The sequence below is a fragment of the Hetaerina americana genome, unplaced genomic scaffold, assembly GCF_022747635.1.
Source record: "Hetaerina americana unplaced genomic scaffold, ioHetAmer1.1.p SCAF_89, whole genome shotgun sequence".
Classification (NCBI taxonomy): domain Eukaryota; kingdom Metazoa; phylum Arthropoda; class Insecta; order Odonata; family Calopterygidae; genus Hetaerina; species Hetaerina americana.
Window position 1 is genome coordinate 840951 of NW_027287527.1, and position 25927 is coordinate 866877.

Sequence of the window (25927 nt, forward strand, 5' to 3'; positions counted from 1 at the left end):
AATGTAATGAGGTGCATTGGAAAGGTTGTAGAACTTACTACCTTATTTATTAAGGTGGTAATTCTAAAAGTAAAATAAACATTAAGTTTGAGAACATAGGCTAGAACAGGCGGCAAAGTTCAAGTATTTTGAAAGTGTTCATGAGGGGAGTGGGCAGATTAGTAAGGAAATTTTAAGAATTGATTTGAATACAGAAATTGTTACAATGAGGCAGGAGTTGATGACATGACATTTAGTTTAGATATAAAGGAAAGATCACGGAAAATTTTAATATGGAGAATGGTTACATATGGCTTGAAAGCTTGGTCTTTGCTGCAAGAGTCTAAACATACATGCAGACTGTGTGCTTGTAGACTGTATGATTTTGAGATGCAGGAGTGGAAAGAATGGAAAAAATAAAATGGATTGAAAGAAAAGGCAACAATGAAGTTTAAGCTATCATGGATGAAGAGAAACGTTTGTTGGGAGAAATTCAAAGAAGGCAGAACAAGTGGATGCAGGGGATACTTAGTAGCAATGGGATGTTGAAAGTGGTTATATAGGGAAGAAGGTTGTAAAAGTCATGTGGAGGGAGGAAAAGAATAAACGCTTTGGATGAAAATAAAGGAGGCAGAAAGTATGTTAAACTAAAGAATGAGTTATTGTCGTACGCTAAGTGTGTAGTACCAGGGTCCATGAAAAATCAACCTTAGCTCAGTAGACTATTGATAAAAAAATTAAGTACCTAATTTTTTTATTAATAAGACACCTCATTTTCATTCACAATGCCAAAATTATGGATTCATGAGTTAATGCATATGCCTATAAGAATTTCATGAATTATTACAAGCCAATTATGAGATATGGTCCCCAATCAATCTATGAGAAGTCTCAGTTCTAACTATAAGTAGGGATATATTCTATTGTTTCAGGCTTCACCGCGTGGAAGTATTTAATATCCATTACTAAAAAAGAAAGAAAGACTCGTACTTTTCCACAGATTTTATTATACGGTACAATGTGTTTCACCAACTTGCGGCATCATCAGGTACAAATTTGCAAAACAGACAGAGCAAGCATATATACCCTCAGGACAGAGTGGGGGCGGGGAGGGTTGGAAGGATTTGAGAGGGGTGGGGGCTCGCAGGTGCATTGATGGATTGTTTTGACCATTTCCAGGCTAGTTTTTCTGAGAGGAGTGGGGAGGGGTATGGGAACAATTGCTCGTTACAAAGTGTCGTGTTGGGGTTTACCAAGTGCCTTCTAATCTCTAATTGCTCGAGAGCATCCATTTTTAATCCTTTTGGGAGTGTGTGTAATATCTCTGGGACAAAGTCACTGCTGTGGTTGAATTCTAGTAAATGCTTGGCGAAGAGAGAGTTGTTATTCTGATTTTTGTGACACCTAGCGTGTTCCTTGACTCGTAACTTGATATTCCTGCCGGTCTGGCCGACATAAACGCTGTTGCAATCCTCGCATTTCAGTTTATAAATGCCTGATTTGAGAAGGTTATCCTGGGTGTCTTTTCCATTGGCTAGAAGTTTGGAGAGGGTTATGGGTGGGTAGAAGGCTGCTTTGAGTGAGGTGGGTAGGCAGTTGGAAATCCTATATGAAAGATCTCCCAGAAACGGGATCGAGCACCACTTAAAATCTTTAGATGCTGTGGGCTGTGATACGAAAATGCTTTTTATTGGAACCAACCGACAGTTAGACTCCTTCCTTAATTTCCTAAACACTCTTCATCGGAATATCTCCTTCTCCATGGAAAAAGACGTCAACGGCACCATCAACTTCCTCGACTTGACAATCACAATTAGGGATAATAGACACGAATTTGCAATTTATAGGAAACCCACATATACAGACCATATAATTTCTAATGATTCTGCACACCACTTTTCTCACAAACACGCAGCCCTCCACTCCATGATCGACCGCCTCCTACACATCCCCCTTTCCCCCAAAAACTTCAAAATTGAACTCGTGAATATCACTAATATAGCTACCAACAATGGTTTCAACCCCAAACTAGTTGACACATTACTACGGAAAAAACAAAAAGCAATGGCCATAAAAAGCATTTTCGTATCACAGCCCACAGCATCTAAAGATTTTAAGTGGTGCTCGATCCCGTTTCTGGGAGATCTTTCATATAGGATTTCCAACTGCCTACCCACCTCACTCAAAGCAGCCTTCTACCCACCCATAACCCTCTCCAAACTTCTAGCCAATGGAAAAGACACCCAGGATAACCTTCTCAAATCAGGCATTTATAAACTGAAATGCGAGGATTGCAACAGCGTTTATGTCGGCCAGACCGGCAGGAATATCAAGTTACGAGTCAAGGAACACGCTAGGTGTTACAAAAATCAGAATAACAACTCTCTCTTCGCCAAGCATTTACTAGAATTCAACCACAGCAGTGACTTTGTCCCAGAGATATTACACACACTCTCAAAAGGATTAAAAATGGATGCTCTCAAGCAATTAGAGATTAGAAGGCACTTGGTAAACCCCAACACGACACTTTGTAACGAGCAATTGTTCCCATACCCCTCCCCACTCCTCTCAGAAAAACTAGCCTGGAAATGGTCAAAACAATCCATCAACGCACCTGCGAGCCCCCACCCCTCTCAAATCCTTCCAACCCTCCCCGCCCCCACTCTGTCCTGAGGGTATATATGCTTGCTCTGTCTGTTTTGCAAATTTGTACCTGATGATGCCGCAAGTCGGTGAAACGCATTGTACCGCATAATAAAATCTGTGGAAAAGTACGAGTCTTTCTTCCTTTTTTAGTAATGGATATAAGTAGGGACTTTAGATGAACGATTGTCATGATGAAACATGGCAACTGATTAGGCAAGCTAAATAAATAACTCCTCAAGTGACCAGTTAAAAGCAATTAATTTATAAGATTAGGTCTTTTGGTGAAATGTAATAATATACTGTAATTGAATAAACATTTAATATTGCATAGATATTTCTTATGGCTCTCTCAAAATTTATAAAACACTTTCCTATGTAAAATGTGTGCTATTTGCATAAGAATGCAATGCTAATTGATGGCACTTGACAAAAATAGATATTGAAATCATTTTTTTGTTCAAAATGGAAATTGCACAAACAATGGTCACTGCTTGGTTACCGCATAAGGAAAAGTTAAAGTAATCTTGAGAAAGTAAAGTAAAATGCTGAGAGTGAAACCAATGTATGATATAATTTCAATGAATTAGTTACATGGATAACACAGTTATTGGCAAAGAATCTAAAAATATGAATAATACCAATAAACTATATAGCCTGTAATAATGTCAAGTTACCCTAGAAGTGAGGGTCAAAATGGATATATCTATTATATCAACTTCCTTGAATACAGTAGATGCTGTATACTAAGCAGACTGAACTAACAGCTCTTATTATGAAAGAGTACACATGGGCACTCGTCGCAATTGAAATGAATAAATTTTCCCTATTTAGACATTTGTAGATGCATTAGTTGTGCATGTGTGTCAAAAGTGAAAGTACACATGATAAATACATGGAATTCAGCTATTATTATTTTCTCACCCCTCTCAAAGGCCAGTTGGAAGCAGCATTCATATCAAAACCAGCAGCAGCACCACCATTATCTGTGGTAAATATTATAATGGAGTTATCCAACATTTTATTCTCACCTAGAGCCTCCACTACTTTACCCACAGATACATCCAGCTCATGAAGTATTGCTGGAATCAAAAACGAAACGAGTACATAAAAAACACAAACCCAAGAACTGCAACTGAAACACTAATATTGAAGGAACAGAAAAATCAATAAAAACTAAGAATAATCCTAACCCTTAGGAATAATTGTGATTTTTCTATCATTGAAATTTCAAGTAGTCACTATTTCTGCTGTGGTATCCTATGTGATATGAATCTATCTTATTATTAATAATATCATATTGTTAAAACATTGACCTTAGAACAATAATTCTTAAGTACAAGGTAACTAACCTGCATAACGTCTCCGTTTATAATCTTTTATGTATGAAAATTTATCTACAGTCTCATCTGGTGCTGGAAGAGGATTGTATGCATTTCCAGAATGCACAGCAGTGTGGGCAATGTACAAAAATAGAGGTTTTGCTTTACCACCAGTATCCTTATCTTTTTTAGGATAATTATGTTTAGTTCCATGAGTGTTGATTATTTTCACTGCCTCCTCAGTGTAGAATGTTGTTGAATACTTTCCATGAACATCCCAAGCAGGTTCCAATCCCCTGTGCATGTCCAGTCCCCACAATTCCTGAAAATACCCCATTTGATTAATGATTCAGCTTAATTTCCATTTAATAATATATATTTTTATCAATAGAACTGCTCAAAAAGTTACGGTGACCATTATTTATGCATGGTAGCAGGTTTCCAACGCAATAAATATAACAATTTTAATGCAGAAATAGCAAATACTTATATGCTTTCTTTTTACAGTTAATGTCTTACATTTTAATGCCTTTTAAATAAAAAGTTTTCAAAATTAAAAAAAAAACTTAAACATGCATACCATAAAATTCAGTGATTGTTCACTGCCAACAAATATGCTTTTTATTATCTAAATTACTTCAGAGATTTTTCATTATAGATTTTCCCTGACCAAAAATTAAACCATAAACCTTTCCCTTCCACAAGATTATTTCCTCAAAACAACTAAAACACCTAAGCTTTGCAATTCTGAGTCCATGCAAGTGGGAATTAAGCAAACAAACTGCACCCATCATAGATGACTAGGTGAAATGAAGGGAAATTGATAGTGACCTTGTGAAAAAATCCAGCAAGGTGGATTAGTCGGAACAATGAAGATATTGTTGTGATTCAGGTATACTTTGTGAAATGATGTTTATGAGGATCTGAAGAGCAGCAAATGTTAACTCCCCAAGAAATTAATGAAGAAATAAACCTGAACAACATTTTTGAGGTAGCAATCTCTGTAGAAAAGTATAAAGAAACATATCTTCAGAATATGGCCAGGAGTGGGAATGAAGAAATTTAGAAAATTTATGAAGATGATAATATGAAAAACATAACTGAGACCAATTCCCTTCCTTTCTCTCTCTCTTAGTGACCAGCAAGTGTTCTCGCAACTGAGATCAATGCTTTACCAAAATAACTTCCAGCATGAATGGAAATATTGATACGCTTGGAATTTTCAGAGAAGAAAATATGGGATATGCACTATATTCCTCTATGCTGCCTCAGCCTTTGAGAGTCAGGTGTTGATAATATGCCGAAATAGTTGGGTATACTCTTAGAACTGCCCATTTCCTGGAAAAAAAACATAGGGCTCCAAACATTCAACTAGGCAACTAACATTATATTTGCTAAACATTTTGAAAAACTGTATTTCCTTGAAGGAGACCACTATTATGAGAATTCAAATAGTTTTCGTAAATGTCTCGTTTTCCTTATGATTTAGTTTCATATATCAATACACTTTTATCAATGGATGAAATGGAACCTTAGTCAAGAGAGTCAAAATTATTGTCATCATCAAATTCACATGATACCAATTGCTAGAGTTACCTCTTCAGTGGCAGAATGATCATAATAATCTTGCTGGCCAGTCCAATGTCCCACATGAGAATCAAACCCACGATATTCTGGAGTATATTCTTTCAAATAAAATCCAAGATGCCATTTTCCAACAGCATGAGTTGAGTAGCCTAATGTTTTCAAGTACTCTGGTAAAATTCGTTCAGAAAGGGGCAGCCCTCTGGCTTCCCAATTTAGCAGCACAAAATGTTGCATTCCTGAAAAAGAGAATTCATATTAGTGAAAATGAACATATTAGAAAGAATAACAATTAGCTAAATTAGATCCATTCCAATATATCTTAAAATGATAAAGCAGAAAAAATGCTTTAAGTTCAAAAATTGAACTTCATACGCTAATTCTGAAAAGATACAAACTGTGGACACGTTTGCCATCTTCTGGTTATTTGTAAACCTGCCATTAATGTCTAGCTACGGCCGCACTAATTAATAATTTCCAGCAACCCCACATACCCTTTTAAAAATGCACGTTTAAACTATTTACACTAATTTATCCTCCAATTATGTGGATTTCTGTCAAACAAACATCATGTACTATGAGGAGTTAACAACACTATCAAAATGGATTGACATCAAGTATTAAATCGTAAAACCTTGTGGGATAGAGATCAGAAGCATGTACAATTTATGTGATATACCCGCATTATACGGATGCGGCCGTTGATTCTGCACCCATACATTTTTTCTTGTCACAATCTGTCATTCATTAAAAGTATTTCTAGGTAATTAAGCATTTCGACTCCGAATTAATGGTACCAAATGAGACAGCCGTTTATATAGGATATTTTGAAGAGCTGCCTCCGACGCTGAAACAATTGCTGAGTGGGTGGCGCATTTTCGCATTTGAGCGTTATTTAAATGGTTATTTCGTAATAAGGACTTCGGAATCTTTTCAAGTCTTACCGATTTACATTCCCACTTCACTTATTCGTCACCATTCCTATTAGCTTTATGATAGAAGGAATTCCCTTTACAAATGTTATCTTCGGCCCCACACCTCGGGACGATGGTGGCCGTGTTATTTTAAGGGAAATCAAAGCCAGAGCTCCTTAAATAATATCCTTATTTCCGAAAATTTTCTGTTACTCACGTTTTTACTTGAAATTTTCCGTCATTAAATTGAAATTTTGATCGAGCGAGTTATTCTTATCACATGAACAAAGCGCTGCTTTCAAAATTAATGAATTAATTATGAAAGATGAAATTTATTGACGGGATAATTAGGTGGAAATGTATGCTCTCCAGCTCACGTCGCGAATCTTGTCCCGGCTCGGAGTAGTCTCCTCAATGGTAAGTATGTAATTGTTCATTATGTACTGATCGATTATTTAATGTTTAAGGGCAACGGCTACCAAACCTTATTTGCCATTTCGAAATTTCATCAGTTTTTCTTATGATTGTTTATCCAATTGGGGTTAACATTTATAAAACAACGGAAAAAAATTATGACCTACTTGAAAAATCGTCAAAAAGTAACTAAATAAGACTGTAAAATATGCAAGGAAGGGTTTTTGGTGCATATTGAAGTATTTATAAAGAGGAAACAGGCTAATACGATTACATTATATCAATTTTAACTTCCAAATCTATCAAAAAATAGTCAACAACAGTGATAACTAATAAACCACAAAGTAAATTTTGCATCATCAAAGGTGTTCTAATACAAGCATAAGCAACTGAAGAATGGTGAAAAAGAAAACAACTGCATACGTGAAGATCAATTTCGGTTTAGGGAGGTGAGGTGAGCATGTAACATATTCAAAGTAATGGGAGTATTTGTGGAAAATCAAGCTGTACTTGTTTGCTTCATTAATATCAGGGTTTTGAGGAAAAGCAGAGACAAAGCTAATACATGTATTGCAGAATTAGGAGACTGAAAGCATAAATGCATATTTAACATCTTGGTATGGATTAATCTGCCTAATGTGTGTTGTATGCAAATCAGGGTGACAGTCATAGTCACAGGAGTAAAGCAGTGTTGTATATTATCACCTGTCTTTTTTGAATCTAGAGGCTGAGGGAATGGTATGGAAAGCATGGCGTATTGTAATAGGCTGTGAATGGTAATTAGAGTAGTATTGGTGCTGATTAAGAATTGCTGATGATACATATTTAGCGAGTCAGTCAAGGAATCAGTGGATGGTATTGCCTTTCTCTTAATAATAAAGCTATTAAACTTTCCCAAGAAGCAACCCAATCCCCGTATGGCATTGGAATGTACTTCCTCATGAAGTAATTCATCACGTCAAACCCACAAAAAACGATTTTACATAGTATTTGTCACATGTAAAGAAACACTGGCAAAAAATACCCCACATGCATGTTTTAAAACTATCTCAGCTTTTGGGTTCTGATTGCTTTCTTACCTGTGTGAATAGGATATTTCCCAGTCATTAATGCACTCCTGGATGGGGTGCAAAGGGGGGCGACATAGTAATTATTTAAAATAATTCCCCTGTACGCCAGTGCATCGATATTGGGAGTAGGGATTTCGACTGAGCCATGGAAACCAACATCATTCCATCCCTAAAGAGGTTTTTAGAACCCCAGGAAAAAAAATAATTAGTATATCATAGTGTAATTATATCTCAAATATGATAAACACTATAACTAATAAGGAAAATAAGTAATTGAAGAGGAAAACTATAAATATATAATCCAGCATAATTATTTCCAGAATATTTGGAAGCATAATAATTAAATGTCCAAGACATGGTGCAGGTAGGATTTCAATCTGGGAAGAGGTATATGTAATTTTCACGGTAGAAAATTGTAATATATAATGTTTTAATTTACCATTTACTGGACACACAAAGAGCATCATTTTCTTCAATATAATACAATGAAGGATCATTGAACTTTGCCAATTATTGGCACCTAAAGTTATCACGGATCATTTTACTCCAGACTTTTCTCCAGAAATTAAGAAGAGCATTTGTCAATTCAAACTCAGTACTTAAAAGAAAAATTTTGAGCTGATCAGTTTTCCTGGTATAAAATATTAACCGTTATACTTTCATATCCCAAAATGATAAAGTAGACAAGTGAAAAATATCATAAGTGACAATTGAAATTGTGTTCGGTTTATTTCAAGTGAATGCAATGGGAAAGAGAGAAAAAAAAAAAGTTCAATTTCATATTCTGAGGAAAGAATTATTCATTAACCAAAAAGATGGTTTTTAAAACTCATTAAAAAGTCTGTTAAAATTTTTAATTCATCTTAACACGCAACAAAATAACGTTTTTCTTTAATTTTCATCCTTAAAAATATTTTTCTTTAATCTTCTACTGCAGACAATTTCCAAAGGAAGGAGCATAGTGAATTCCATGAAATTAATTTGCTCTTTAAATATATTGAAACAAAATAAAACACTTATTTTTTCCATAGTGTAAAATATTAGCAAAACACCATAATTCTGTCACATTAAAACTCGGGTTTGAGCTCAAAAACCTTTAATGCCATTATAACCTGCATTGGATAAAATTCAATTTCTTTCTTAACAAAAATGATTTCCTTGATATCTGCCCATATAAACATGTATTAGCCACTACTATTTTAAATAAAATAGTTTCTGGCATCACTTGGTGGAAAATCTTCATATAGAACTTGAAATTAAACCACTTGGCTTTTCCACATTTCAGTGTGAAAAAGCCAAGTGGTTTAATTTCAAGTTCACTACTATTTTGTTGACTTCTAGATTTTGATGGGAAAATGTAAAATGGATTTCAATATCAACGAAATTTGACTGGCTAGAATGATTCAAGGGAAGAAAATTACCATTACAAAAACCTTATCTTTGTCCATAATTTATAACAACCAGTGTATTATCGGTGCCTGAATTTCAGGCAGTGAGCATAAATAATTCACATTGACACATTGATAGTTTGTATGCATCAAATTTAATAGTGACCATTTTTGTAACACAGCAGGTATCCAGAGAAAATGTTTAGACACCACTCATCATTAACAAAAATACATGTGGTACCTACCAGGTCATCAGCAATGATGAATATTATGTTCGGTGGTTGTTTGGAGCTCTGTGCTAAACTTCCCTTAATAAAAGCACACGTCATCACAATTTGAAGTAATGCCCACCACGCCTTCATTGTATACAGGTATGTTTGTCAGGAATTTAAAATATTGTGGATGGTAGACATGCAGCTGAAAATGAAAATTCAAGGGCCTTAAGTATAAAAAATAGTGCGAGCAACAATTCAAAACATTGGATCCATAGCTAAAGTGGCTAATTTCATTGCTTAAAACAACACCAAAAGTTAATACTTTTATCAACAAAAACCCAATGCTTTCCTAACTTTGACTTCCTTATACTTTGGCATTAGTATATACAGTGTGGATGGATAATTGCGATGGCATGGGTTTTTAAGTTACCATCAAAGTAATGATAAGAAAGACAATGGAAGATCAGTGTAGAGGTAGTAATAGATAGGAAATATACATACATATAAAAAAAATCCATGGGCAGCTGATTATATGAATTTGATTTGTGAATGATAGAGGTTCAGTGTTTTTTAGATGACCAAGCAATAGTGAGTCAGACAGCCAAGCGATTTTAGTTATTATTGAGTACTTCACAGGAACAATGCAAGAGATATGGGATGAGGATTAACCACAAGCAAACAAAAGTAATGAGATTCTTGAGTAGTTGGAACACTGAGTTAAACATTAAAATTAGAGAGAATACACAAGAGTAGATGATATGTAGTTCATGTATTTGGACAGAATTTTAGAGGAAAAGGGGCATAATAGGGGGGATTTCAGCAGGTGAATTGCATTAGTGAATGAGACATTTACTAAAAGAGAGAATTTATGATGGGTGAGCTAAGTATATCTGTAAAGAAAAGATTTGTTAAGTGCTTTAAGGATGTGAGGTCAGGTTTTTGCGGCAAGTGGACAAGAATAAATTATACCTTTTTGAGATGCGGGTGTGGTGAAGACTGGATAAAATAGGTTGGGCAAAGAGAGGAATCCAAAAAAGGCAGAGAAATTCACTGGAGGAAATATCAAAAGGGAGTGTTATGTTGAAGGCCATGATATAAAGGAGAGGCCTAGGTAAGTGGAGCATAAGGAATAGAGGGTGTTTTGTAGACAACATGAAGGCTGGCAGAACAGTCAGGCAGGACAAATGAAAGAAATTTCTCACAACACTTAGAAGTAAATGGTGATTAGCATCCATCCAAACTCTACTTTAAAATAGGTTGAATATCTTCAATCAAGAGTTGGTGAGTCAGATATTATACTGGAGTTCATTTAAACATAATACTGTGAAATAGACTAAAATAAATGAAAATTAAACAGAAGTGATAGGATTGAGAAAAAAATAGCACTGCTAAATCAAGTGTTATGGAGGTTGGATCAAGATATCATTAGTAATTTTGATAAAAAATTCTTAATTTGTAGTCTTAAGTCCACCCTATCATATGCTTGAAGTAAAGCAAAATCTTCCTGAGCCAGTTTTCATAAAAATTGGTACAGAAAATATTAGGTTTTATGAATGCTCTTATGGCAGTGAAGGACTCCCACCCAAAAGAAGATTTATGGATTAATGATTCAAAATTAATATTTTCCTCATATAAATTTCATATCATGAGCACAATAATATGAGTTCCAAGAGTATTAATGTAATAGCTGTTAACAATTAAATCACAATTCAAATTTGATGCACCCTATGCCATAGAAAAAATTACTAATTTAATTTGCACTCTCACTCTTTAGGAGAATACCTGGAAATATTTTTCAGGATTTTTATCCCCCTATCATCTGTTTTCATTTAATATGCAATAAGAATATGTTAGACTTAAGATAACCATTTATTTAGCAACCTTTAAACAGGAATTACGGCTTGTTAAACCAAAACCATTGCACGAGTGTACTCAAACAAAAATAGAGTTATTGTTAAATTCTGATGTAGGTGGAAAAATATTTTTTCAACTCCTGAGCAATCCGTATTTTGAAAATCAGTTATCAATTTTAATTAGCTTTAATTATTAGTAAATTATTATTTTTTTCTTTTAGTTTGTGGGGTATTTAGTCCTACTGAAAGTTACTAAATCTCTCTCCCCTTATCTAACGTCCAATTATATCCCCTAAAGTCCAATTATATTATCAAGCTCGACCTTCTTTAACACACTCTCACATGGTCAGGGACAAGGAGAACATTTTCAGTTAGAAAAATAGAACGTCATTCGCAGTATTTACAGTGTGGTTCATTTAAACTACTGGTGGCACAGCAGTAGCACTCCCAACTTGAACGCATCAAATTACCATCAAGAGGACAGGTGAGACGAATCACCAATGTAGTTTACTGAAGACTGCGTACATAGTATTAATGCCAAGAAGGAATAAAAACATATCTTTCCGCTGGATAATTGCCTTCGCAGTTACCGCCGCAAACCGTTCCCATTTCATAATGCCGTCAATGACAACATTGCCCTGAATTTATTTTTATCATTATAGGATATATTTTTTCCACTTGAACGTCTTGGATAGCCTACTTTATCCTGCTAAATGAAGCAATGGGCTTATCGCAATAGTCATGTTGTACTCGTAAATATACATACATGAGCATTCCTTGCCTAAGTAAAAAAGAAGGTACAATACGTCACGATGTGTCAATTCTTGTTTCTTGAATCATTCATGAGGGGAGTATCGTTGACAACCACTCACATGAATTGAATATCGGAAATCAATGCTGAAAAAAGCAATCAGAATAAATTTCGTAATGATCGTTGAAGCATAAATCTTTTACTCTATATTTTTATTTTAATTGGCTAATATTTTTATCGGTGGATACGGGGAATATTGAGCGCCATTGGACTGTGTAAGACTGCGGTAGAAGGTGGAAAGTTGGGTAGACGAGGTACAGGTAGAAAAAGTGATGGCATGTTTAAAGGAGTGAATGGAGGAAGGAAGTATGCAGAAAAGAAGAATGGCTTATTGTAATGCAGTTTTTCTAGTATTTATCAAATGGCGTGTTAGACGGGGCTTATAAATGTAGCAGAGCTTAGGAATCCATTTTGTTTCCATCAAAAACCTACCTTGGCCGGCAGACAAATCTTAATAATAAAAATATTTTTCTCTTTTGATTTACATTAAAATACGCGAGCGTTAGAAAAGCAAGAGATGAAATTCGAAGAGGGAAAGAGAAAGTGGATAAGCATGCGTATTTATTGACAGCGGGCTAAATTTACTAAATCCTGAGTCAGAAGGGAGAATGTTAAACAAGGAGGAAAAGGGACGGAAAGAAGAGATATTTTGGATGGTGACTCTTTAAGCAATTGCGATTTCGGTAGCTATTGACTCAAAATGTAGGGCGGCACTCATTTTTCGGAATTAGAGAGGCACTGGAATCAAGTGGTCAGACATGATCGATTTGATGAAAGAACATTTGTTTCAATCTGGTTTTTGTACGACCCGCCATAGTCGTCCCATGCGCAGCTGGAGCATGATACGCGTTTGGCGAAACAATCCTCCTAAGGATATTCATATATATTCTTTTTTTGGAAACACTAAGAGTGAAAATTACATTCACTTTATCGTATTTCGACGCCTCTATAGATATAAGTACTTGCACGCGTTTTGCTTCACGCATGCCGCGGCCAGCGCCGAGCGGGTTGCAGGACGCAAAAGACGCTATTCGCCACCCACCCGCCGTCAGCGCCCCCTTCCCCGAGTACTATGCATTAATGTCATTTGGCACTATGAGCGTGAACACTGGCAAGTATAGGTTTATTCAACACTCTAACAAACAAATATATTTTTTCAGCAAACGATTTTATAATAATTATTATGATGGATCTATTGGTGCTTCTGTATCAAATAGGGGAATTTGTCTACCGTCACTGCGTATTATCTTCAGCGTTCACATGTGTGGGCATGGAAACAACACATTTTTTATCTGTCTGTGATTTGTTGTCGGTGAGTAAGGAGCCGATGTGTCGAAGTTTCGAAGTGATGTTGGCATCAACCCTATTGATCTGAAATGAAACGAGGTTCAATATTTCAAAATTTCCGGCTGTGCAATAGATAGTATGTGTTTTCTTTTACCACTTGAGGATCAACAATTTTGCTCGTTAGTGGTGCTCTCAAGAGACTACTTAAATAATCGGAAATGAGGAAATTTCCTCGAGTAGGAAAAATTGGTACGATAGAAACAGTGGAATGATGTTGTGAGCAGTGGAGAAGTGTTTGCAGACATGAGAATGACCTTTCTTCGATTATGATTACGATCGCACTTTCTAAAGAAGTATGAATATGAAAATAATTTTGACAAACTATTTGACAAGCAAAATGAATATACATTGTAAGAGCTTGAAGAAGAGGAAAGCAATGCTAAGAAAACGGGGGAGCTGAAGTAATGGAGAGAAGAGATACTAGTTATTAGGCTTACGCGGACTTCGTTCATTTTCAATAGATGCTGAGGACGCGAATATGTATAGGGAATCGTCCAAGAAAGTGAAGAAAGAGAGATAGAAATAAAATGTGTTACAAATCAGAGGAAAGATTGAAGAAGCCCATTATATCAGGTAACAAAAGAGGGAGTATAGTTTTGTTTAAAGTATATTTGACATACCTACAGTCAATGCATGCAGATCATATGTATGACAGGAACGTCGAGCAAGGTTGTTATTAAAAGATAAGTGAAAACTTATATTTGAAGCGTGGCTTTTGACGGTTCGTAAACTTTGTCGATGAAGCGAGATGATTGGCGTGTATTTGAGGCTTTTGAGATGTGGGTAGGGAGAGCAATGGAAAAAGTAAAATGCATATAAAGGAAAACAGGTAAAAAGGTACTACAATGCAACAATATCAGAGTGTAAAAATCATTCGCCTTGACTGGGATTCAAACCCAGATCCCTCAATATCCGGTCGAGTGCTTTAGCCAGTTAAGCTGTTGCAGCATATTCCGCAGTTTCTTTGAAAAAAGGTACTAGTAAAGGTACTATTGGGGGAGGAGAAAGGATTATTGGGAAACCTCCGAAGGTGTTTGATGAATTGGTGATGATTAAAGGTGATAATGAATTTAATTGGTGATGGAATGTTCAAGGATTTGAATGAGGGGAGAACCTAAGGAAGGGAGGAAGGGGGAGGAAAAGAATAGGCATGCTGGTTGGGATAAAGGGAGGTACAATAAAGGAGGAATCGAAGAAGTGTTAAGTACCGTGTACGGTGTCACATTGTGTTTTGTTGGGCGAGGCTCATTTCTGTCGCGATAATTTGTCCGTATATACGAGTATCATATGTTTCCAGCCATAACTTACCTTAAACAGTAGTCTATCAGGCATTATACCCCACATTTCATCCTCGTTTCTGAGAGCGGTTTCCCTACTATGACCAGAATGACAGGTAGTACTCTCGGCATTTGGGTAAAATATTTTTTTAAATAAAAAAGCAACAAAGGAAATATTTCCTAATCAATTTCTGATACCATGAATGATTATTTTATGGAAGGAAATGAATAGCCGTAATAATCAATGCAGCATGGCAGTTTGGTTCAGTAATATGTGGCTTTGAATTTGAAGAAAATTATGCGATTTACCGCAAACATTAATTTGAAAATTATAAGTATAAAGCTTTCTTTACACGAAATTTTATAGATACTACGGAGCATGGAAGGGGAGAAATAAGCGAATCGACCGAGGTTCCTTCAAAAACCCTAGCCAGCGGGAAATACTCAAATGCACAGGGAATTTTAAAATGGCGAGTTAAATCAAATCCCATTCTTTGATAGCAAAATCAACCTGCAACAGAACAACAAATGCCAGGCCACTGTTTTGAAATTACTGCGAAGGGTGTTAAATAACACACCGCGTGGTGGTCATCGGAAATTAATTAAATTGAAAACCAGCCCGAGTGCCAAAATTGTAGGTTGTGTTGTGAAATTAAATGAAACACGATCGAGGCGCCACTGCTGAACCCTAGAGCATAAATAGATGGAGCAATAAGCGATTGGGTAGGTAACTCTCATTCTAAGCCTGCATAGATAACGAATTTTGCGATTAATTGACGAATTGCAATTAAAGAATGCATGTCCTCGAACTTGTACTGCTAATCGAATTTATTCTACAGATATGGACCTCGAAAAAAGTATAGTATTACCAAGAATGCTTGCGTCCCAGGGTCAGCCTATTCTTCCGTGTCCTCAGATATATTTCTCCTTCCTTTAATGCGTCGTACATGGGATTTTCTGCCTGTGCACACTTTAATATTCTGAAATGGTAAGCTGCCACACCAAATCGTTTGTCATAGGCGTAGGCCAGATTTTCGACCAGATTCGAATAATGTTAAACCATGGACGTGGAACAGATGCATATAAATCATCGAATCGGAGCGAACACAGTCTAGGATACACCACGATTGAAAGCGAAACCGAGAAGCACTGTCCGTCGGTTAAACCGGTCGATACCCTGGAGTCCAAGTTTGCTCATATTACGCAACAGGCTCGTTTAAACTGGCTCCACAGAAATGGCTGCTGCATGTGTGTAATATCGGTTTCTATCCAGCGCGGTGTGAGATCTTTTCGACGCTGCATGAAAACCCGTGGCAACCTTTTCTCCCCCCTCCATGGCATGCCATACCACACGGAAATTGCCCAAAATCAAATTTTCATCCTATTCACAAGAAAATTCGCACTTAATCACTTTAGAGGTTTCCTAATCAAATTATCTGCGCCGTGATATCGAACGAGACAAGTATGCGTGATGGTTTCTTTCAATCTTAGCGTATGGGAATCCCTTAATGCTCAGCGACGATCTCCTGATCCCACGAGGAAACCTTCGACAGGTCCACTGATTTCTTCAATCCCCCAATCACACTCGTGCCCGGCTGGGTCATTTACACGAAAATAAGCAACAACTGCATTTTATCATTCCTAGGCATTTACATCCGCTCTTCCGCGAGGACGTTGGAGAAAGGAGAGGAGCAGATGAAGGGAGAAAATAGGTTTTTATGGACGGCATGAAGTGCTGTAGAAGATTAAAACATTGGACAAAAAAGGTAGATATAAAGAATACCATTTTGTGCTTATTGCGGAGTCGAAAATTAACATTGAATAGCCAGACAAAAATTTACGTGAGGAGGTGACTAAGTTTACAGAAAAAAATTAACACGGTTCAATAATTTGATACTGTGTGATACTCTGTACTTGAAGACCTGTATCGAAAACCGTCCACGACGATCTTTAATGCATTGAGTTTTAATGTGAGTCTTAAAAGCAAATCCTGCACTTGAATAAGAAGTGATTACAAAAATTAACATTCCTCAAGAGTAATTAAAAAAATAATGAAGCCTGAATCCGTTAATCTGAATTTGCGAATATCGCGCATAACAAGGTCATATCTGTAGCATTAGCTTAATTCCAAAGAGATTGTTGATTGTTGTCGCACCCTAAGAGAGGGGCCTCAAATGCTCTTTCAATATCTAATTTTTCGGGCTCAATATCTTCACCATATAGATCTTTTTTTACATCGTAGTAGTAGCTTTATAGGAGACAACCGACAGCTGAGGTCATTTGCGGCGTTATGGATGGATGGGAAAGAAGGAAATCATAGGACAAATAGGGTGAAGGGGAATAAGAGTGGAGATCCGGCGTCGAGATGAGCCTACTTTTTACGAAATGCGTTATCCGACGGACGGCGTACTCGCTTATAGTGCTCTCCACAAAGCATCTCAATAGGGATCGGGATACCTCTGGAAAAGATATGTCGCCTCCAGGATTCGAAACCTGGCCCCCTAGGTGGAAATCCAGTACGCTAGCCACCACAACATCCCCTTTTTTCCATCTACATATCTTGATTCTTTCCTCACTTGATAATGTTTCTGGCTTATCTTTGATTTTTTGTTCGGAATTTACCCTTTTTGCTTTTCGACAATGTTTTTACCTTCCTGCACAGAGCACCCATTTTATCCTTCCTCTGTCACTCATTATCCTCACACTGCGCCTTCAAACATGCTTCTTTCTCCACAATAGTTTCCTGCTTCATTTTATTGTTTATTTTTTTGTAATTCATTCTATCTCATTCTGAGTTTGCATTCTTTCGTTTCCTTCTCTCGTCTATCTTTCAAATCGCAACGTCTATCTATAACCCAAGGTTTCCTTGTAATACTTAAAATCCTATTTGTTCCATATTCCTATTTACCGTTCCAATTGTTTCGCTTGTGGCTACCGGCATTTTTTGCAATCTTTCTTCTATTGTGCCAGTACTCCCTTTCCCCACTCATATATTTTCCTCTGTCTCCTTTCACTCCATTTCCGTATTGGTGTAATTTTCGCCTTCTACATTCAAGTTCCTCCTCTGTATACTCGGTTTTATTCTCTTGAATTACACTTTACCTTTCATTAGCATTGCTCACTTGTACATCCCCATCCGATTCCGGGAAGCTGTGCGAATTGATTACACTGTACTTAAATCTGTCTCTCCATAATATAGCCTAGTTGCCGCGAATCATAATTTTCAAGTTTAGGTTCATCATATTATCTTGGGATAAATGATTGAGGTAGTTTCCCGTTGCCTTCCTCAACTGTGCATGGGATGTTATCGGAGAAGATTCGTCTGCCTTCCGGCAAGGTTCGCGCATTGTTCGGAAACTTTCGATAGTAGAGCATGACTTAGGAATAAGAAAGACCGCAGTGAAAAAAACAATGAGAGTTGCGTAGGGGAAAAGGATTGCATTACCACGTGCACATGAATGAAATGTAAGGTACAGATGAAAAGTATCGGGAAAATTATACAAAATGGAAACTACGTATTTTTTCATGTTCACGAATATTTTGAGCAAGGAAGTTCGACAAACGAGAAGAAGAAGTGTTTAGGGTCAACATGAAATTAAGCGGGGACCTTATTAATTAAGCTGGAGTCTTGTTTACAAGTCTTCATTCACTTCAGCAGTATACTACAGCATTAACGAAGGGCATGGGTTAAAGATAAATTACAACATAGTGAAAGCCGTGAGACTTTCAAGAGGCATGAATTATTTCCGGTTAAGGTTATATTAGGCGTGAACAAGGAGAGTATACACCACCGCAGAAATAATTTGTTCTACCGGCTCCAACTGGTGGAACAAATTACTTAGGTGCGCAGTTTTATTCAATTAAAATAGACACATTAGTAAGGACATTTCGAGAAAAAATGTAGGAAACGATAAAGAAGCATTATTAACGGAACTTGGTGTAGAGGCATGGAGAAAAGATTATCAGCTACTTTAAGGAGGTTCATGCACCACTTATCCAAGAAAATTCTGAACTGATGGTGCAGGTGGATGATGTAGCGACAAATTGATTACAATAAAAAAATAAAATTTTCACGATATTATTCTCCATAAAACTTGCAAATAATGTATCTTATGTTTTGCAAATATATAGTAATGCGCTCTTAGGAGGACTCTGTAGCGATACTTACTTATTAGTTCGTATCCATGTTTTTAAAAAAGTTTTGGATTTGAATAAAATTTAAATTTTTATTCTTGAAAAAACACCACGCTTAGTGGAATAGTTTTGACAGATATCGACCAGTTAAGTTTCAATCTCCTTTTGAACTCTTCCAGAAAACTGTATGCATGACATATTTTCCCTCACAAATCCAACAGCGTTATGATAAAAACTCGAATCTAATTCATGTTAATTGGACCCTACCACATACGAAAGTAAACTTCGTAAATAATGACAGCCTAAATGTGCTATTGCAATAGCTCTTCTCTCGTTTAAAAAAAAATATCCGTGTATCGCAGGCCATCCCATTTTATGTGACTACTGGTACGAGTTATGAAGAAAATAAAATGATTTTTATCATAGCATTTTGTTAATACGATATACTGTATGCATTTATTTAACGTATACTTTATGCATTTGAAAAATATAATATTGCTTTGCCTTTCACGGCTTATAAAATCCCGCGGTGACAGAGCTTCGTGGTATGACAGAGGCTTCGTGGTATGATTACTTACAAGAATTTCGCGATCAGGGAGATATATGCGGTGGTACATATTCACTTAAATGGGGTTTATCATTATCATTTCAGTTGAAAATCTATTTAAGCTACAAAAGATTACATTATATCATATACGAGACCAATTATGTCGCCCATGTGAATTCACACGATTTAACTTGATGAGCAGGTTTTTTGAAGCCCTTTGAGCGATTTCCATGGAGAGAGACGGACAGAAGCGATGACAAGATGAGAATAAGTGACACCTGGGGGAATTCGCTGAGAAAACTGATGGAAGTAGTAAAACGTCGACGGAGATCGACGGATATTGGGAGTTGGGATTGGACTTGATGATATTATTAAAACCCGGGAAGATGGCGAACTAGAATAAGGTTTTATGTAGTCAATTTTGGGGCATTGAAGCTACGAGGTATTTCATGAGGAAAAAGTTGCCGGGTAAAAGGTGGTTCACAATGTCCAGAACGATTTAAATAGCTCACAACGACGTGCAGTAGTTTTTCGGGACTGCTTAGAACATACTCCTATGGGATCTACAATCTCAAAGACTTAACTTAAAGAGAAACGACTGAGGCTCAGTTGAAGTGGTATTACTCCATCTGTCGGATGTGACTTTCCAATTGCCCTTGGCACTTATCATGGGGAATGGTTTACTGTCAATAATGGATATTTCTCCGCCCTTCCATCTAAATACCACCTTGACCTAATTTACCGCCAATCACAGGCCACACTAATGACCTCCAAAATCGCTCGTCTCATACAGGACCTATAGGTATTAGTAACTTAACTAGTTTAGAATATAAAATCGAGCCGTTCCTCCAATAATTCCGCAAACAAAGTATTATTGGCATTGCATTACATTACGAAGGTTTCATAATGCATATGTAAATAAAATACAGCCCAGCGGCACTGTGAACGATATTAGAAGACAGCATTGTAAACTTGGAATAAGAGCTGATAACGTATAACCAGGTCCTTTTGCATATCTGCAATCCAAGACCGAGAAACCCGAATTTTTAGATCTCAGAATTTTCCCCCAGTTTGGGAAATCATTGAGTTCTTGCGATACTTCATATTGTTGATATATGTGCACCCACGTGATAAACTAGTAATGCCCAAAGAATTGATTTAAAGTACCTGAGTGAAGAGAATTGGTATCCTTCAAGCCCATTCCTGGCAGACTGAATTATTCAGCTTTATTGTGCAACAAACACTCTAAAAGGAACGAATGAACGTTTTAACAGATGTACACGTATATATTGTTAGAATCTGTAAGCTATTTTTATATCAAGATTAATACAATAAATCGATATTTTTTATCAATAATTTGTATATAAAAAATGACGGGTACACACTTACTTGATCGGTTATCAGTTATTTTAGATAAGAAACATCAATTGAACCTGCTCGTTGATCTCAGGTCAGACGTTTTTTTCTTAACGGCGATCTACAGATACCCATTATGCAACAATATCATCTCATGAATAATAATAATTGATTAGCAGGCCTGTATGCAAGACGACAGGACAAAAGATTTATTCTGAGAACAAATGGTTACAGCAAGTCGAGGTTTTCTAGTGAACGAGTGGTTGCTAATGGCAGGGGACTTCAATGGGTATGCGGAACAATTGAGAGTACGGTATGAAAAGATACACGGAACGCCTGGGCATGGAAGTCGTAATGCAGAAGGTTGAACACCATTCTTGCTACGGTATACAATTTGTTAATTGCCATTACCAATTTCAATAAAAAACCACAAATATAAGCTAAAAAAGTGGACACATGTAGGTTGGTTGTATTCAAATTATTCCCATGGAGCCATTATCTAATCAGCATATAGTATTAGTACCAGAGGTTCCTTTTAAGTATTACGAACTATTGCAGAACAAGTATATAACAAAGACAAAGTTGTGGCCAATAAACGAAAGTAGTACAAAAGAGTTTAATAATAAAATTTAGAGCGATGTTCGCAAGCAAGTTAAAAAAGTTTAGTTGGAAGAGCATAAATTGAAGTTTGAATACGGTAGTAGAATTGATATGCTCGTAAACAATAAAGAAGCCTGCCATATTCGAAAGAAAATTTTTTGGTGGAGTGAGGAAGTACCAAAAGTAATAATTACTGAGGGAAGGGGGGATCGAGATGGCGAAGTGGCTATCGTACTGGCTTCCCAGCCAGAGGGCCCGGGTTCAAATCCAGGTGGTGTTGAATATTTTTCAGAGGTTCAGAGGTATCTCGATCCCTACTTGAGGTGCTTTGTGGAGGGCACTTTGAGTGAGACGCCGTCCGTCGGATGGGACGTTAAGCTACGGACCCCTTGGCGCCTTTTGCAAAGAGTAGGCTAATGCCGACGCCAGGTTTCTCTCCACCCTTCATCCTTTCCTGTCCATCCCCTATAGCGCAAATGACCTCAACTGTCAGTTGCCTCCCCTTAATACTACTACTACTGCTACTAGTAGAATAAATGTAACAGGAAAAACTCCCTCACTTTAAATTTTAAAGTGGACATTTTTTGGACAAATGATATTGAAATAATGCATGGCAAAGAGTTAAACGATACTCATTTGAAATGAGAAAGTTGAGCTTTCTTAAGATATAAACAGCTTTGCTCAGTTTATTACAGGTCTGACTGATGTGAGTCTCCCAGTTATGTTTTGCATCAATATAAATTCCTAGTAGTTAGTAGTTTCAATAGCAGTTATTTTTGAATATTCCGATTCTAATCCGCAGATGTTGCAAAAAAAATCCATTTTGATAAAAAGTTAGTGAAAGTAAAACAAAATACGTGGCCTGGACCCTCAACTTTCTTCCCTGATATCCAACGTTCCTCGGCGACATTTAGGATAGCCATCGTCCTTGCCCGACTCAGTCGACCATTAGGTTGGGAGGACTCCAGTTTCTCATTAAGGATAAGCCCACTACCAGCTAGCACATCATTGCAAGAGTGAGATCGATAGGAACGGTTAACAATGAGCCTACCAACTCTATAGATTCAAATCCTGAGGCGATAGGTATTTGAATAGGTTTTTTTAATGCAATTGAGTATCGCGTGGAGTGTGCTTACTACAATGTGAGTTAATGCCTCGAACGTTCCGCTGCGGATAAGTTGGCCTCGTTGTAGCTTTCGTAAAATTTGAGTCGACGCTATGCCCCAACCTTCCTTCACACCCTTAAAAAATCTTAATTCCCATTATTCCCAAGTTGAGCGAAAGTCGCCAGACTACTATCACCATAAGAAGTCTACCTATTAAAAAACTAAAAGTTATGGTAAGTTCTTAAGATAGTTTGGACGACATTATTTCTTCTTCATTTTTTAATCGTGTCTAACCTTTATTGCGACCATTATGAATATTTCCTAGATTTTTCTCTGTGCTCCTCTAGCATACTCCGGGAGAGCAATGGGGATCGAGACGGCGCGGGGGCTAATGTACCGGCTTCCCACCCAGAGGGCGCGGGTTGAATATTTTTCAGAGGTATCTAGATCCCTACTTGAGGTGCTTTGTGGAGGGCACTTTGAGTGAGTACACCGTCCGTCGAATGGGACGTTAAGCTGCGGACCCCTTGGCGCCTTTCGTAAAGAGTAGGCTAATGCCGACGCCGGGTTTCTCTCCACCCTTCATCATTTCCTCATCAATCATTCATAGCTTTTGAAAAATTCAGTCAGTAATATTTAAATAATTTATATGAATAATATCAATGCTAAATTGAAAGACGCGAATTGTTTTATATGATGCAAGTTTTTCGATCCAATCTAAGTGTATTTCCACTATTTTGCTTGCAATACACAAGATACGATCAAATGTCATTTAAAATATCTTCAAATGATGATACTAAACCATGAATGTGAAACTATGATGAAATTAGGAAATTTTTGTTGTAATTTGTAGTTGCCAAACGATTGTTTGTTTGTTAAATGTTGTTAGTTGTTTGTTGTAAGTTAAATGTGCAATTAAAGATGTGAGCTGCTGGTTATGTTGTTAAAAAGATTTATACCTATATTTATATTAACACTTATGTTGGCTAGGGATATCTTATAAAGATATCTCGATCCCTACTTGAGGTGCTTCGAGGAGGGCCCTTTGATAGGCTAATGCCGACACCGGGTTTCTCTCCATCCCTCCTCCTTTCCTGTCCATCCCCTATGGAGCAAATTACCTCAGCTGTCGGTCGCCTCTCCTAAATACTATTACTGAGGGAAGGGACAGAGAGCTGAGATCAGTTGCGCCATAGGTGTGCGTAATTTGGTTGAAGTAGAACCTTCAGGGAATGAGGGAAGGAAGGTGGAGAGAAACCCGGCGATGACATTAGCCTATTCTTAACGAGAGACGCCAAGGAGTTACAAAATGAACACCCCATCCGATGAACTTATTACTCCCCCAGAAGTGATATCCTCACAGTACCCTAATTAGGAATCGATATACTACAGGAAAATCCGCAAAGAACAATGCAAGTTAACCAAAGCGAGAGAGCAAGCCAGTTGGGATGATTGTGTAAAATGTATTTAGGATAACAACAACAGTGATATGGTTAAAAAGGAAGACATGTGGGTGGAAGACATTATTAAATGTTGAGAGTGAAAAAGGAAACATCCCAGGAATAATGCAACGTAGAGAAATAGTGTACACTATCAAGAATAAAGAAGTAAAGGAAGCTGTGGAAAAGATGAAGAAGGAAAAAACCATTTGGGCAAGATGGCATACCGATTGAGGTGTGGACGCTGAGCGATGAAGTATGAGGGTAGTTTGAAAGGTTCTCGGAATCACCACCAGAAAGCGCAACCAGTTTCCCGCGTAGTAATAAATAATCCCTTAAGACTCAATACGTAACGCGTCAGTGCTCTGGGGCTAGATCTGTGGTGTCGACACCTCTCTGTTGTTGTTCCCTTGTAGTGATTCGTGAAGATGGCAAAAATTGAGATTCGAGCTGTGATTAAATACCTCGTAAAGAAGGCATGAAAGGAAAGGAAATGCATGCTACTTCACTCTGAGGGATGCTGCTCCTTCATATTCAGATGTTGCCAAGTGGGCAAACTAGTTTAAGTTTGGTCGGGACATTTTAGATGATGATCCGCGTATTGGTCGGTTTTGTGATTTTTTGATTTTCTGCGCCGGTTTGTCACCACAGATGAAACTTGGTTCTTCTACTATACCTGAGAGACAAAACAGCAGTCTAAGCAGTGGTAATATGTTGATTCACCACCACCAAAGAAAACAAAGGCAACACGGTCGGCCAGAAAGGTGATGGCTTCAGTTATCTGGGATGCGAAAGGGATTCTCCTGATAGATTATCTTCCCACTGGTCAAACAATAACTGAACAGTACTACGCTAAAATTATGAATCAACTACAGCAAAAGATATACAAAAAAGGCCAGATTTGGCCAGGAAGAAAGTCATCTTTAATCAAGACAATAGACGCCCGCACACAAGTGTGTCGTTTCCATGGCAAGAATGCGCGAACTAAGATACGAATGGTTACCACACCCGCCTTATTCGCCAAACTTGCCCCCTTCGGATTTTCATCTCTTCCCCAGGCTCAAAACATTCCTCGTTGGACGGATATTCTCCTTAAACAAAGAACTAACAGCCGAAGTAGACGGGTATTTTGCAGACATGAAGGAATCTTATTTTGAAGATGGGATCAAGACATTGGAGCATCGCTGGACCAAGTGCATTAGTAGACAGGGAGGCTACATTGAAAAATAAAAAAGTTTCACCGGGGTAAATCGTTTATTTCTATTACATTAAGAGGACTTTTCAAATAACCCTCATAGTATTAACTGGCTTGCTGAAATTGCCATTAAGATCTTGAGCGAAAAGAAAATGCCAAAGGAATGAAGAGAATATTGGTACATCTTTTTAAGAAAAAGGGAGACGTACTAAAGTGTTGAAATGACCGAGGAATTAAATTAATGTCACACACAGTAAATTATGGGAAAATATTAAAGATAAAGATGACTAGAAAAGACACCTCTGTCACTGATAACCAATTCAGATTTACGCCTAAAAGTTAGCAACAGGTGCAATTTTTCCTGTTAAATACTTGATTGAAAAATACTGTCGCAAGTTTGCGACATGGTACTCCTTTCCTGGCTCCTCCGAATACCCCAAGCGATCAAAGACACAATGTTGCAAGTATGCAGCATGGTATTCCTTCCCTGGCTCCTCCGAATCTCCCGCGTGACCAAAGACAATGTTTCAAGAGTATTCCTCCCCCGACTCCTAAATTGGGTATAAAAGCCCTGGTCGCGGGGCGAAAATCGGTCAGTCCTTCACTAACACTGGAAAGGTATACGTTCGTAATTTACACTTTCGTTTGTCATTGTTCCTTATGTGCCGATTGCACACACATTGTCGCTGAAGGGGTGGACGTAGTCGCACCGAAGCCGCATTGAAACGAAGGG

The 25927-nt window shown here is 37.3% G+C and overlaps 1 protein-coding gene across 3 annotated transcripts in view; it reads right to left on the reverse strand.

Moving 5' to 3' along the window:
* The window catches only part of LOC139698560 (arylsulfatase B-like), a 69373-nt gene that overhangs the window by 2963 nt on the left and 40483 nt on the right, over positions 1-25927 (reverse strand). For 2 of the 3 annotated variants that reach the window (XM_071597399.1, XM_071597401.1), the window contains exons 2-6: positions 9560-9731; positions 7936-8095; positions 5541-5767; positions 3975-4266; positions 3547-3704 (exon numbers count right to left, since the gene is read on the reverse strand). In XM_071597399.1, the coding sequence (XP_071453500.1) occupies positions 3547-3704; positions 3975-4266; positions 5541-5767; positions 7936-8095; positions 9560-9676 (954 nt within the window). In that variant the 5' untranslated portion in view covers positions 9677-9731. Of the gene's footprint in view, positions 1-3546; positions 3705-3974; positions 4267-5540; positions 5768-7935; positions 8096-9559; positions 9732-15686; positions 15900-25927 lie in introns of those variants that run through there. The other variant, XM_071597400.1, reaches the window with a different exon arrangement.